Genomic DNA, 15,690 nt, shown 5'->3' with positions numbered 1-15,690 from the left:
ATCTTAACTTCCAAACATCCACATTGTGTTTATTTTAAAAATAAGCAAAAACAAAAACAAAAAAAACAAAAAAATAAAAAAATAACAAAGCAAAAGCAAAAAAGAAAAAATTAATTGTGGGTACTAATATGTCTACATAAATTATAGCCATATAAATAGACACATTTTCAAATACCAATTTAATTAAAGGTTGCATATATTCAAATTGTTAGCTTTTTTAAATTCACAAACAAAATATACATGCACACATGCATGCATACATAATGCATACAATTTTTATACCCGATTTATTCATTCTTCATTTTTTTTCACTTTTTTCCATTTTTTTCCATTTTTTTTCACCTTTTTAATTAATTTTTTTTGTTTTATCGAAGCCTCCAATTTTTTGATAAACAAATTATAAAAGATCAAATTTGTGTATACTCAAATAGGAAATACGCGTATTATTATATTTTTTTCATATTTTACTTCGTATTTTTTCATATTTTACTTCGTATTTTTTCTTATTTTACTTCGTATTTTACCTCGTATTTTTTCATGTCATTTCAAGCCTATTTTCAGCCCTCTATTCCTGCATTAAATTTTATGCAAAAGGGTTTAAAATAAAATGTACCATATTGTAAAAAATATAATATAACGAAATTTAAATTAGCTAAAAATACAATTTAAAAAAATAACATTTTTTTCTTTATTACTTTGCTTCATCCATTATATATTTATTATATAACCCCATGTCTATAAATATGTAGTTAGCCAATTCAATATCTTCATCCGAAAGGGTCTTAATTTTATCTGTATTTAGCTGTTTAGCAAGTGGAAAAAAAATAATGATGTTTGTACTATCGCACACACACACACACACACAAACATATATTTATATATATTTATATATATATATAGAAAGAGAGATGACTACATAAATAGTGGGCATGCCGAACTTACCATAGCAACACAGTTAGAGAGAAGTGAAACATAATTGTAAGCTTTTAAAATTCTGACTGCATCAAGCAATAACAAAATATCTTTTACATATATTTTGTCCATTATCATTTTATGTTCCACTTCATTAAAAAATACATCATGTTCAACAGAATTATCCACATTATTTTTGTTAAAAGCATTTACATTTCTTATGTTTGCATGTTTTTCCACATTATTTAAATAACACTTATAAGATAGATCTATATAATTACTTAAATTGGTAAAAATAAAATCAGATATTTTTTTGTAGCTTTCTGTGTCAAGTTTATTATTTCCAATATAATGAAGAAAATAAACATATGAACAAAAATTATTTTTTTTATATTTAAAAATAAAAAAATTATTAAAACACATTAAATTTACAATATTTATTATAAAATCATTTTTATTTATATCAATTTGATCAAATACAAAAAGAATTTCTGATAATATATTTAAATCAAATAAATAGTTACAAAATTGTTGGTTTTTTTCACCATCTTGAATTTTTTCATATTTTTCATATTTTTCATATTTTTTATCATTTTTAATAATTTTTAATAATTTTATAATTTCAAAATCAATTTTATCTAAAAGGCTTAAACATATAGTTTTCATATAACTACTATGAATGCCAAAAATGTTAATACAAGTTTGAATAATAATATGAGGTAAATATAATAAACATGTAGAATCGTTAATAATAATAGATAGTATTTTTTTTTTAATTTCAGATGAAAATTTTATATCAAAACTTGAAAAAAGTAATAGATACATACGAATTTGTTCAATATTTAATTTATAATCTATATTTGTTATCTCATTAATTATGTATAAAATAGCAGATCTATAACTAACTGGTTTATATAATTTATTTTCTAAACAATTTATTTTATATTCACACATTTCAGTCATATCCTTAAATTTATTTTCGATTTTAAAATTACATAATTTATTATATTTATTATCGATGTATATTTCAGGGTAGTTATTATTACCACTATCATTACCACTATCATTATTATTATCATTATTATTATAATTTTTGTTCCTATTTTTGTTCCTATTTTTGTTCGTGTTGTAAAAAATAAGCTGATTCTGAGAAAAGCCCATTAACACAAACAACAAATTGCTCATATAATTTTCCTGCTTCAACAATTTAATTAAATTAGAACATTGTAATAAAAAATAACAAGATATATTTATATTTGTAAAATATTTATGAATAATTAATGTGTAAGCAGACATAAGAAAAGATCGAGGTTTTTGAAAATTTATTTTATTTTTTATCAAAATATTAATTAAATTACAAAATAATATATGATCTTTATTTGTTAGTATCTTTTTATTAATTAAATAATAAAAATGAAAAATATTACCAATCGATTTTTCTGAAATATCATCTAAATTTATTTTTGTTAATCTATCAATTATTTTATTTTCTATATCATTTATTAAATTTATATTTTTTTTTCCATGTTCAAATATAAAAATTTTTTTTTCTATATTATTTCTTAAATTATTTTTACATTTATTTTTTTTCTCTACTGTATTTAAATATTTATTATGAAACATTTCACTGACAGATTTGTGTCTATATTCCCTGACTAATTTAAAAATGTAACTCCTATTTGTTGTCATATAATATCGATAATATCCTAAACATTGTAAAATTATAGAACATGATAAATGTGAAAAATTATTTATATTTTTTAAAAATATATTTATATAATCATAAAATAATATATTATATAAATTTAATTTTGATAAACACACAAAATGTAAAGTAGCTATTTTTAAATCTTCAGAATAAATACACATATATAAATTTTTTAATAATTTTTTAATAATATATTGTATTTCATTTTTTTTATAACTTAATTTTATAAATATATTTAACAATTTTATCGTATTCTTATAATTATATTTTTTATCGTTTTCAATTTTATTTATATATTCTTTTCCTAATATCTCTAATATTGAAAAATCTATTTTTTCACTTTTACTATATAAATAAATAAGTGAATAAATATCATTATATGATAAATATTCGATTAAAGATATTATCCTATTTTTATAATTGTAAAAAAAAAAATTATTAGGAATATATCCAATTAATGAATAACATTCTGGTATTTTTTTTTCCATTAACATATTTTTGTCTTTTATTTTTTTTCTATTATCAAAATATTGTATATAATTTTCTTTTGACTCATCTTCTACTATTTCTTTATCCCTCAAATGTAATATATTTTCATAAAAATAAAAATCTTTTGAATTATAATTTTCATCATATTCATTTATTTCTGATAAACAATTTATTAATTCGTTGTATTCTTCGTTATCATATTTGTATGGGTTCAAGTTTGGGGATATTTTTTTTTCATTTTTTTCATTTTTTTCATTTTTTTTTTTTTTTTCATTTTTTATATAATCATTGTTATAACTTTTATTTATATTCACATCATTAATGATATTACTTAATGTATCATCACATTTTGTCTTATTTATCTCCAATTCTACACATGAATTATTACCACTTTTTTTACTGACATTTTTATCATCCATATTTTTATTACTTCCTATATATTCAGATGTGTAATTTTCATTTTCTATTCCGTTTTTATCAAAATTTACTGATCTTTCGAACTTATGATTTATGAAAGTATCATCTTTTAACAACACTCTTTTATAATTATATAAAAAATCATTTGTATTAAAATTTATAGCATGTTTTAATAAACAAATTAATTCCTCTTTATTTCGAATATATAAATTATCTACTAAAAACATCGGCATGTCTATTATTTTATCATTTTCTAGATGCAATTTATATATCAACTTTTTATTTATCCTGTTCACATATTTTAACATTTTACCACACTGTCACATCTGCACATTTAAAACGGCCACACATATGCATACACATATATATGTATATATATGTATGTATAGGTAGGTAGAGAGAGAGAGAGGGAGAGGCATGCATAATTATGTACAATTTTTATGCATAATTATGTACAATTTACATGCATATGTAGCCATATATCTGTAAACATATACATTCCTCCTTTTTTTGTTAACATGTTTTTAAGTTACAAAAATGTAGTTTCGTTAAAAATCTATATACTGCCAAATTATTTGATTTTAAAAAATATTTTTTTTTTTTTTTAAAACATGATGTATATCATATGAAATATTATATATATATTTATTTATTTAGGGTTTGTATAAAAGTGGGATAAAGAAAAAAAAACATAATTATTTTTATCTCTCATATTCGTACTTACAATGTATGTTATAATTTTGAAAATTTTTCGTTATTTTTCGTTATTTTTCGTTATTTTTCGTTATTTTTCTAGAAAAATATTTACTTTTATATTTATTTGGTTTATTTGTAGAATAAAAAATATTTTCCATTTTCCTATGTATTATAATATTACTAATATATGCGCTAGTGTGACATTACAAGTTTTTTTTTTTGGCCAATTTAAAAACAAATATTAATTAATAACTATTATTACACTTTTGGCTGTTTACCCAAATATAACTAAAAAAAATTCGCTAAACATTCTGAACATTTTTACCATTTTTACCATTTTTACCATTTTAAATGTACGAAATTAAAATTCCTTTTGCTATTTGCCAAGTTGCATACATACATAAATACATATTTATGAACGATTGCAATGAATTAATTGTACATATAATATATTGTGTAGCATTAGAGATATTGCATCGTTGCAATTTATTTGGCTACTTACCCACATCTAGCACTTACCATTTATTTATCGTTCATTTAGCGTTCATTTAGCGTTCATTTAGCGTTCATTTAGCGTTCATTTATTTAGTGCTCATTTCCCATCATTCTCCATCCCTTTTTGTGAACGATGTAGTGTGCTTGCCCATTGCTTTTGTTTCTTTTATCCTCACACTTAAGAAATGAATAACTACTACTTGCTATGTTTCGTAATTATATATTTGAATTTGCTTGTGTGCAACCTTGCAATTTGCAAAACCGTTTATAGTAGTGATAGTAGTAAAGAGCGTAAGCTGGTATTATTAAAAAGGAGAGAAACAAATGCCTTAAAATTCAAATCAATACAGAAAAAAAATAATACAAACAAACACAATGTAAAAAATAGTAACTTATATTTTTTAGGAACAAATCTGTTTATTACATCAGCATATCAACCAATTAAACTTCATCATAATATATATAAAAAGATCAATAACCATGATAAAAAAGTTAAAAAAAATATAAAATGGAAATATAAAATACTAAAAGCAACAGATAAACAATTAAATAATTTAAAAAAAATTAAAAATATAGATAACACTATATTAGGTAATAATTTTCAAGATAAAGAAGATGAAATTATAGATCAAATTCCAGAAAAGTTTTTAAATGTTTTTAAATGGGCTTTAGAATTTAAATTAAAAAATTCCAATAGTAAATTTTCCAGAATAAATAAATTAGCAAAAAAAAATAATGAACAGTTAAAAACTTTAGATAATTATGCAATAGGTTACAAAGAAAATTTATTAGCCATGTTACAAAATGATAAAAATTTTTTTGTAAATATCGTTAAAAAATTAAAATCAAAAGATTATTTTAATTTTGATATTTATTCTATTTTTAAATTTATTAATATAGACATAAGATTTTTATTCAACCCAGATTGTCATAACCAATCCGCTGTTTTTTTTCTAATTTTGGGAAACCTTGACAAATCTATTAATTATTTTATCGATAATAAACACACAGTTAATTTCGATCAAATGCCTAAGGATTACGATTCTGATAATCAAGAGAATGGAAAATCAAAAATGACAATAATGGAAAGAAAAAAATTACTTAGAACCCAAAAAAAAATAGCTAAAGAGGAAAAGAGGAGGCTCTACAACCACCGCCTCTCTCACCCCGCCGAAGAGGACGTGGCACAGGCAGAGGCAGAAGTGGGAGAGGCAGAGGTGGCAGAGGCAGAAGTGACAGAGGCAGAAGTGACAGAGGCAGAGGCAGAAGTGGCAGAGGCAGAGACAGAAGTAGGGAAGGTAGCCGTGGGGGAGGTGGCCGTGGAAAAGACGTCGAGCGTAGATGACAAATTGGCATTCTTTCTCAAGCACTACAAAGAACTGGAATACTTTTTTACAACCCATTTTAAAAGTGGAGAGGAGATAAAAGATTTTTTTGAAAGGTGCAATAAAAAGGAAAAGAAAATAATAAAAGAGGAAATAAGTTTTAATTCAAATGGAGACAAAATTATAAATAAAAAAGAGATAATAAAAAATGGTTTAAATTTAGAAATGATAAAAAAAATTATTAAAACATCTCCTAGATTATCATTAATAAATAAAAAAACATTAACTAAAAGAATAGATCATTATAAAAATGAAATAAATTATAATTATAATGAACTTATGGATATATTATATAATTTACCTCAATTTTATTCTTTTGGAAATTTAAAAAAAAAATACAAAGAATTATTATATTTACATGAATCAATAAAAGAAGATGATTTAAAAAAACTTATAAAAATATATCCTAGAATATTTACATATAACATTTATAGAACTATAAGACCAAAATTATTATATCTAATTAGACATCTAAATAAATCTTTTACAGATTCTATTTCTTTTCCACAATATTATAGTTATAGCTTTCGACTAAGAATAATACCAAGACATGTTGCATATATGAATTTGTATTATGAAAATTATATTAAATATTATCATGAATTGTTAAGAAAATATAACTATGCTGATTTAAATAATAAATTTAATAATTTAGTTTATAATTCTAATATACCTCCAATCAATTTAAAAAAATTATTACAAACATCTAATAAAGAATTTATTGAATATTACAAAATACCATATGATCAATTTGTCAGATCTACACAACTAGCCAAGCATATACAAAACCCATTTATTATCTATTAGCATTCTTTATATTATTTTATACATTTTATATTTTATATATTTTATATTTTATATATTTTATATTATTTTCCTATAAATATTTTGAACTTATAATTATGTGTTCAATTTTTTTTTGAGAAACTACTTTTTATGTCTATTTGCTCGATATCCAAATATTTTTTATATAAATAACGAAAATTATTTCATTTTCATTTTTTTTTTTTTTGTATTAAAAAATTATTATTAAATTATGAAAAAGTAATTGTTTTTATATGATATAAAAATATTGAACAATTTTTATAAAAAAAAATTATAATAGTGCAGATATATATGTTTCAATACCAGGTATGGAAAGATATAAATAAGAACCATGTATATGGAAAGAAAAAAATATTAACACCACTTATAATAATATAAAATACTATTGTTGTTTATACACATAGTATGTTAATTTATATTTTTATAATTAGGGGAAAATATATCATGAAGAGTGATAGTATATCCACATGCAAATGTGTGGTAGTAATATATTCGGCACGTTTTATTTTAATTTTTATATTTTTATAATTTTTATATTTTTATATTTTTATAATTTTTATATTTTTATAACTTTTATAATTTTGATTCTATTTCCCCTCGTTTTTTTTCTCACTTCTCAACCTTTACAATCTCATGATGTCATATCAATTGTTGGATATATTGGAGAAGGTAATGAATCAATAATTTTTGTAATATCATCAGGTTTATATTTATAAAACATTTGATCCGATTTCTTAATTGCAGCTATTTCAACGTTTGATGATGATAATTTATCTTCCATTACTTGTCTTAATACAGTAAGAGCTAGAATTTCTGCTTCTTCAAAACTCATATTTTTATTATAATTTTCTTGTAGTAATAATTCTGCACCTTCTTGTGCTGACCCTATAGATGCAGCTAAAAATCTAGTATTCGTTCCAGATGGTTCTGTATACCATAAACATGGACCATTTTTATCTACACCTCCTATTAATAAAGCAACACCAAAAGGTCTACTCATAATTTTCTTTCTTTTAGAATCAGATAAATTTGAAAAATCTAATGCTAATTCAGAAATTAGCTCTACACAAGATTTTATATTTATGTTTTCGTTATATATAAATTTATAATGATTGCATTCTACTCTTGCATGGTCAATTAACGTTCTTGCATCTGCCATTAACCCACTCATTGCACATCCTATATGATCATCAATTGGTAATAATTTTTCTACAGAATCTTTTTCTATTAAAGGAGATGCAATTCTTCTTTCAGATGCTAAGATCACTCCGTCATTTACGCATATCCCTATAGCTGTACTTCCCAACTAGCCAATTAAATAAAAAATACAAAAGTAAAATACAAAAGTAAAATATGTCATTCTACACTTTAAACCATTATATATATAAACAATGTTATATTTATAAAACAATGCTATATTTATAAAACATCTTAGAACAATAAATAAAATCATAAATAATAGATAATAGAACATACCTTTATAGCTCCTAATGCATATTCTACTTGAAAGAGCCTCCCCTCCGGAGAGAACGTATTTACTCCTCTGTCATATTCACTTCTATATTATTAAAAAGGATGAAAAATGAAAAAAAAATGAAAAAAAAATAAAAAAAATAAAAAATAAATGCCAAATGTGTTTACAAAATTCACTATGAAACATTCGGATGTCACCAAATAACTATGTGTATATCAGTGGTGAACAAAATTTAAAAATAAAAACTTTTTTTTCTTTAATATTTATGCTTTTATTATTATTACCTTGTTGAAAACATTTTAGATTTTATAAGGGCGTTAAAAGGTGTTGGGTTTAGGAAAAAATATAAAAAAAAAATTTAATATAGTTTTATAATACGTAAAATATATTTACATGTATTGATTGGATTATTTACAATATGCATTATATTATATATAATGTTATATTATTCTTAGGATTATTTTATTTCTCATTTTTATTAACACATGAAAGATATCCTATCTCCTGGGTTTACCATAAGAATGATCTTATAAAAAATTTTAAAAATGAAGAAACAAAAAAAAAAAAAACTACAAAAAAATACAAAATTTAATACAAAACTTAACATATAATTTAACATATAATTTAACATATAATTTAATATATAATTTATGTATGTAGTATCGAATGCATATGTTTTTTTTTTTATTTTATTACGTTATATACTTACAGAAATGCATATATAACGTTTTATTTTGAACTGAATAAGAGCGAGTGAAATAAAACAAGATAAAACAAGATACGATAATAGGTACTTTAATTGTGAGAGTTATTCAAAAAAATTAAAAAATAATAAATAATAAAAAATAGCAAAATAACAGAAAAAGTGAAATAAAAAAAAAGTGAAATAAAATAAAATAAAAAAATATGATATTAGTAAATACTACAGGGTGTAAAAAATGAAACAATTGCATCTTCAATGCTTTTAAAATATTTACATCATTTTTTACCATTTTGTAGATAAAAAGAGTCAAATATAATCTTTCATACAAAAAAAATAAAATAAATAATATATATATACATATTGAAATAACAAAACCCACACACTCTAATAATAGAACTACAAGCGAAATTCTATATAAAAAATTCTGACTCGTACATACAATTTTTGCCTAAATACTATTTTCAACACGTTATAAATTTTTTTTTTTTTTTTTTTTTTTTATTATTTTTTTAGAAAACTCGCATAGAACAATATATTAATTTTGATTAAAATAACATCATTTATTTGTAAAAAAAATTCATATGTTCATTCCTTATTTACATTTATTTCTCTTTTATTAATTTTCGACATTTATTATATGCATATGCACTTAAGAAATGTAAAAAAAAATATTTGTAATAATTATATTTATGGAGACTACCCGAGCTTTAGAACTTTATAGTGGAATAGGAGGTTTTCATTATAGTGTTTTACAAACCCTAATAAATTATATTCATTTTTCATATCCAGATGTAAGAAACACACACAATGACATTGCATCAAACAACAGTGGAGAGAGTTCTCCTTTGGATATCTCAAAAAAATTAAAAAATGTTGTTCGCTTTATTTCAATAGATCTAAACCCCATTGCAAATGAAACATATTATCATAATTTTAAAGAAAATACAATTTACTTAACCAACAAAAAAGACATAAACAAATTTTTTAAAAATGTTCATAACTCTTTAAACACGCAGGCTTCTTCAAGCATGCTAAAATCGGAAGAAAATATAAGCAGTCAAAATATAAGCAGTCAAAATATAAGAAGCCAAAATATAAGCAGTCAACATATAAACAGTCAAAATATAAGCAGTCAAAATATAAGCAGTCAAAATATAAGCAGTCAAAATATAAGCAGTCAAAATATAAGCAGCCAAAATATAAGCAGTCAAAATATAAGCAGTCAAAATATAAGCAGTCAACATATAAGCAGCCAAAATATAAGCAGTCAAAATATAAGCAGTCAAAATATAAGCAGTCAAAATATAAGCAGTCAACATATAAACAGCCAAAATATAAGAAGCCAAAATAATGATAACTATAACAATCAATTTGGAGACTCTAATTTTATGTCTGATTTGAAAAATAAGGATTACATTCTCCAAACTGATATAAATAACTTAACTTTTGAATTTTTTGATAATTTTAAATTTTACATTTTATTAATATCAAATCCGTGTCAACCATATACAAGGTTAAACAAAAAATTTAAAGAAATAAATTTAACTCAATTATATAATGAAAATAATTATATAAATAAAGAATTTACAAAGGAAAAACTAAATGATGGGTTCCTTTTTAATCAAAATTATTTTATTAATAATGATTCTAAAGAAAATACACAAACATGTTCATATTTTAATAACAACATAAATAATATCCATGATTACAACAACATTTGCAGTGATGAAAAGAACCGATTTGAAAGGTGCAATATTAATAAACGATCCGATATAAAAACAGAAAAAAATTGTAAAGATGAAGAAATCGATCAAAATTATATTTTAAATAATTTGAAGATTAATGATAAAATAAACCCTTTTGATATTGAAAAAGATAAGAGAACATATAGTTTTTTTCATGTATGTAATTTGCTAAAAAATATGAATGTTAATAGTTTACCTAAATATATATTTATTGAAAATGTAAAAAATTTTGAATTATCATTTTCTTTTTTATATTTTATAAATTCTATTAAAGACAATTATAATTTCCAAACATATCTTCTTTCTCCGTTACAATTTGGAATACCAAATGAGCGTCTTCGTTTTTATTGCATATGCAAAAAAAAAAGTAATGACAATGATAATATCGATTTAGAACGTAAAAAAAATGAACAAAATAACTTTGCGCCATATACAAATTCACTAAAACCTCGGAATTTTTTATCATTAAAAAAAAAAAATGAAAATATCTTTCCAAAGTTTTACACACCAACCTTAACTACATTTCTTGATCATAATAAAAAATATTTTATAACATCCCCAAAATTAAATAGGGTAAATATTTTAAATGAAAAATTGCAAGATTTCGAAGTTACTAAGAACATACTTCAAAAACAATCAGCTTATTGTTTTGATATTATTGATATAAATAAAAATGAACATATCTGTTGTTTTGAAGCAAGTAATTATTATAATGAAAAAAATAAATTTATAAATAATTCTAGTAATAAAAATAACAATTTAAATGTGCTAAATGATTTCAAGCAATTACATGCCACCTGTTTTACATCCAATTATGCACGATTCATAAACGGTTCGGGCTCGATCTTATATTTTAATAATAAAGACGACCAAAATAGCTGTCAAAACACATCAGCACCCTTACAAAATTATTATGACCAGTTAAGAAAAATTGACATCCCAGCTAGCCAAAATACCAACCTTGCTGTTCATAATAAAAATAATTATGATATCAAAGAAAATGAAATAAAAAAATACGAAAATCATGTTCGGTATTTTACACCAACAGAAATATGTAGATTGATGGGTTATAAAATGCATACAAATAAATTAACTGCTTTTAATCAAATTAATAAAAATATTTATGGAAACATATATTGGAATATTGATCATATTAATCATGTGTGTGCATATACAGACAATATACATTATTGTGATATAATGGGTACTAACACATGCATATTAAATTCAGATAATAATGTTGAACCTATAAATAATAGGAAGGATAGTAAACAAAATTATATTCAAAATAATTCATGTTTATGTCATGAATTTCGATTTCATGAGCTTTTAACAAATAAACAAAAATATAAATTAATAGGAAATTCTGTCAATGTTACCGTTATATCTTTAATTTTCCAAACCTACAATGTTTTTAAAGATATTTTGAATATTTAAACAAATTGTTAAACTACAATAAATAACTAATTTATAACTATATTACATGCAATCGTTTTTTTTCATAAAAATAGCACCTACTCGTGTGGTTCATTATGCACAATCAAAGTTGTTTATATGGCTTACGTATTTATTTTTCTTTACCTTAATTTTTTTACCTTAATTTTTTTACCTTAATTTTGTTACCTTAATTTTTTTACCTTAATTTTTTTACTTTATTAATTTGTCTCTTCTCTTTCATTTCAACGTTAATTTGGTTTGACAACATTTTATATATTTACATTTTTTGCATATAAAACGTAGCTTTAAAACAGTTAATAAAATTGCTTAAAACAACTTTTAACACAAACTGTCCAAGCAAAAATCTGTGACAAATTTAATTTCCACTATGTTATGTATATGTATCCATATTGAGCTTGCATAAAAAATTAACAATTCTATAATTTTGATACAAGATTTTTTTCGAATATTACATTTTTATTTTTTTCAAACATTTTTCTTTATAACCGTTGAACATCACTTTTTTATTTTAATTTGGCACATTAAAAGTTTCTTTTTTTTTTTTTTAATTTTATAACATCCTTAATCGAGTAAAAAAAAGAGTTTATAAAAAAAAGAGTTTATAAAAAAACTTTTATTTCGGTAAAATTGTTGCCATACATATGTGAATATATATTGCATATGAATTATTTTTTTTCGTTTTTTTTTTTCGTTTTTTTTTTTTCGTTTTTTTTTTTTCATTTTTTTTTTCGTTTTTTTTTTTATTTATTATACCAATTCCTGCAATATAAATATTCACATGAATATTTTGTATGTGGCATATTTTTATGATGTCATTTTTTATCTTTGTTTATTTTAAAAGTAATTTACATTTTTAATGGAAAATAAGCTATAATTTTGATCCATAACTAAGAATACTATATATTTTTTTTTTTTTTTTGGTACATTTCCCCTTTTTTAAATATAAAAAACAATTTACATACTAGCATTTAATCATATTCCATTGTATTTTATAATGAACATTTTTATGATTTATGCAAATATATACATATAATTTATTCTTTTTTTATTAATCTCTAAAACACATTAATGAAAGTCTTTAAAATTTCCAAAACTCTGAATTTTCAGAGTAATAACATATTTAGCAAATTAAATAAATGTAGCGAAACATCATGCTTTAAAAATAATTTGAAAAATAATTTGAAAAATAAATATGCATCCGTTGTAAGTAGTAATGAGCATCTTTTCAATAAAAGCGTGTGCTATAATAATCATAAATTTAGTAGTAGAGCAGATAAAAATCAAGTGGCTGAGACGGCAAGTAATGAAATAAAAGCGAGGGTATCTGAATGTTCAGAAAATTTTAAAAACGACGCCAAAAATGACGCCAAAAATAGTGTCCAAAATTGTGCTCCAAATTGTGCTCCAAATTGTGCTCAAAATGGTGCTCAAAATGGTGCTCAAAATGACGCCAAACAGAGTGGCGACTTCGAGTTTAGTGATAATAAACAAATCGAATTAATTGCCAATTTTATGAGCAAAGAAAAAGAAAAAAAAATGAATCGTTTCTATTTAGATAGCCAAGCAACAACAATGATCGATCCAAGAGTTTTAGATAAAATGATGCCTTATATGACATACATATATGGTAATGCTCATTCTCGGAATCATTTTTTTGGTTGGGAATCAGAGCAAGCAGTAGAAGATGCAAGAGCTAATCTTATAAAACTATTAAATGGTAATAATAATAAAGAAATAATTTTTACATCTGGAGCAACTGAAAGTAATAATTTAGCTTTAATAGGAACTTGTACTTATTATAATAAATTAAATAATAAAAAAAATCATATAATTACATCACAAATTGAACATAAATGTATATTACAAACTTGTAGATATTTACAAACAAAAGGTTTTGAAGTAACATATTTAAAACCAGATGCAAATGGTTTAATTAAATTAGAAGATTTAAAAAATAGTATAAAAGAAAATACTATATTAGCATCTTTTATATATGTAAATAATGAAATAGGTGTTATACAAGATATTGAAAATATTGGAAAAATTTGTAAAGAAAATAAAATTATATTTCATACTGATGCATCTCAAGCAGTTGGAAAAATAAAAATAGATGTACAAAAATTAAATATAGATTTATTATCATTATCAAGTCATAAATTATATGGACCTAAAGGTGTTGGTGCATTATATATTAAAAGAAAAAAACCAAACATAAGATTAAATGCGATAATTCATGGGGGGGGTCAAGAAAGAGGTTTACGATCTGGAACATTACCAACACATCTAATTGTTGGGTTAGGTGAAGCAGCAAATATATGTTTATCAGAAATGGATAGAGATAATAAAAAAATGAATTTCTTTTTTAATTATGTTAAAAATTATATATCAAAAGAATTAGATTATATTATATTTAATGGATGCCAAATAAATAGATATTTTGGAAATATGAATATATCCTTTTTGTTTGTTGAAGGAGAAAGTTTATTAATGTCACTAAATGATATAGCATTAAGTTCAGGTTCAGCATGTACATCTAGTACATTAGAACCCAGTTATGTTCTAAGATCTATTGGAATCACAGAAGAAATTGCTCACACATCTATACGAATTGGTTTTAATCGATTTACAACATTTTTTGAAGTACAACAGTTATGTAAAAATTTAGTCAAATCTGTTAAAAGATTAAGAAGTATATCACCTTTATATGAAGCAGAATTAGAAAAAAATACATCTGGAAATTATCCAAAATTTATATGGACTTAAAAATGATTCTCCAAAAGAATATCAAACTGAATCAAAATAGGTAATTTAATTATTTTCCTTTTTTATTTTTTTTCCCCATTTTTTGTTTAACCCTATTCGAGGAAAAGCGAAAAACCCAACCATGCGAATTTTATACGTGGCAATTTTTTTTGTTTTTTTCAAATTTATATTTTGTTCGATTTGCGTTTATTTTTTTATGTTCCTATTTGGAAACTGATATTATAACATTTTTAAAAATTATGAAAATTGTGAAATTATGAAAATTATGAAAATTGTGAAAATATGTCCCATTTCAATGCTCTCCAATATAAGGAGTAAGAACCATATCCCCGTTCAATTATGTTTTTTTTAAGTAAAATTATTTTTTCACAAAATATAGTATATTGTTGAAAGGTTCATATATTTTGCTATACTACCCAAACTGGTTTAAGATGTGTTGTGTTATTTATTCTGATTATTTTCTATGTAAAAATATATATCTTTCCTATTTTATATTATAATTTTACTTTATGAACCATTTCTTTTATAGTTTTTTTTTTTTTTTTTTCATTTCAAATCATATTACCCATACATATAATTATGTATATTCACAAAATTAAGAAGTTATTTATGTGGATATA

At 22.3% G+C, this 15,690-nt stretch overlaps 5 protein-coding genes across 5 annotated transcripts; 3 read left to right on the top strand and 2 right to left on the bottom strand.

Annotated features, from left to right (window-relative positions):
• Window positions 1-540: 540 nt before the first annotated feature.
• On the bottom strand, window positions 541-3,834 carry PY17X_0213100 (conserved Plasmodium protein, unknown function; the record flags this gene model as incomplete). Its single annotated transcript, XM_022957980.1, has 3 exons — window positions 541-571; window positions 696-802; window positions 943-3,834. 3 exons carry the CDS (start codon window positions 3,832-3,834, stop codon window positions 541-543), a joined length of 3,030 nt encoding a protein of 1,009 aa, XP_022811382.1.
• A 1,068-nt stretch (window positions 3,835-4,902) lies between these two features.
• Window positions 4,903-6,909, top strand: PY17X_0213000 (mTERF domain-containing protein, putative; the record flags this gene model as incomplete). Its single annotated transcript, XM_724857.1, has 1 exon — window positions 4,903-6,909. The coding sequence occupies one exon, from the start codon at window positions 4,903-4,905 to the stop codon at window positions 6,907-6,909; it is 2,007 nt and encodes a 668-aa protein (XP_729950.1).
• A 649-nt stretch (window positions 6,910-7,558) lies between these two features.
• Window positions 7,559-8,699, bottom strand: PY17X_0212900 (proteasome subunit alpha type-5, putative; the record flags this gene model as incomplete). The annotated part of the gene is made up of 3 exons (XM_724858.1): window positions 7,559-8,233; window positions 8,404-8,485; window positions 8,686-8,699. 3 exons carry the CDS (start codon window positions 8,697-8,699, stop codon window positions 7,559-7,561), a joined length of 771 nt encoding a protein of 256 aa, XP_729951.1.
• Window positions 8,700-9,793: 1,094 nt separating this feature from the next.
• On the top strand, window positions 9,794-12,286 carry PY17X_0212800 (DNA (cytosine-5)-methyltransferase, putative; the record flags this gene model as incomplete). Its single annotated transcript, XM_724859.2, has 1 exon — window positions 9,794-12,286. One exon carries the CDS (start codon window positions 9,794-9,796, stop codon window positions 12,284-12,286), a length of 2,493 nt encoding a protein of 830 aa, XP_729952.2.
• Window positions 12,287-13,375: 1,089 nt separating this feature from the next.
• PY17X_0212700 (cysteine desulfurase, putative) lies at window positions 13,376-15,070 on the top strand (the record flags this gene model as incomplete). Its single annotated transcript, XM_724860.1, has 1 exon — window positions 13,376-15,070. The coding sequence occupies one exon, from the start codon at window positions 13,376-13,378 to the stop codon at window positions 15,068-15,070; it is 1,695 nt and encodes a 564-aa protein (XP_729953.1).
• Between the last annotated feature and the right edge of the window lie 620 nt (window positions 15,071-15,690).

The sequence above is a fragment of the Plasmodium yoelii genome (genome assembly GCF_900002385.2).
Source record: "Plasmodium yoelii strain 17X genome assembly, chromosome: 2".
NCBI lineage: Eukaryota > Apicomplexa > Aconoidasida > Haemosporida > Plasmodiidae > Plasmodium > Plasmodium yoelii.
This window is presented reverse-complemented; position numbering and strand designations above follow the sequence as displayed.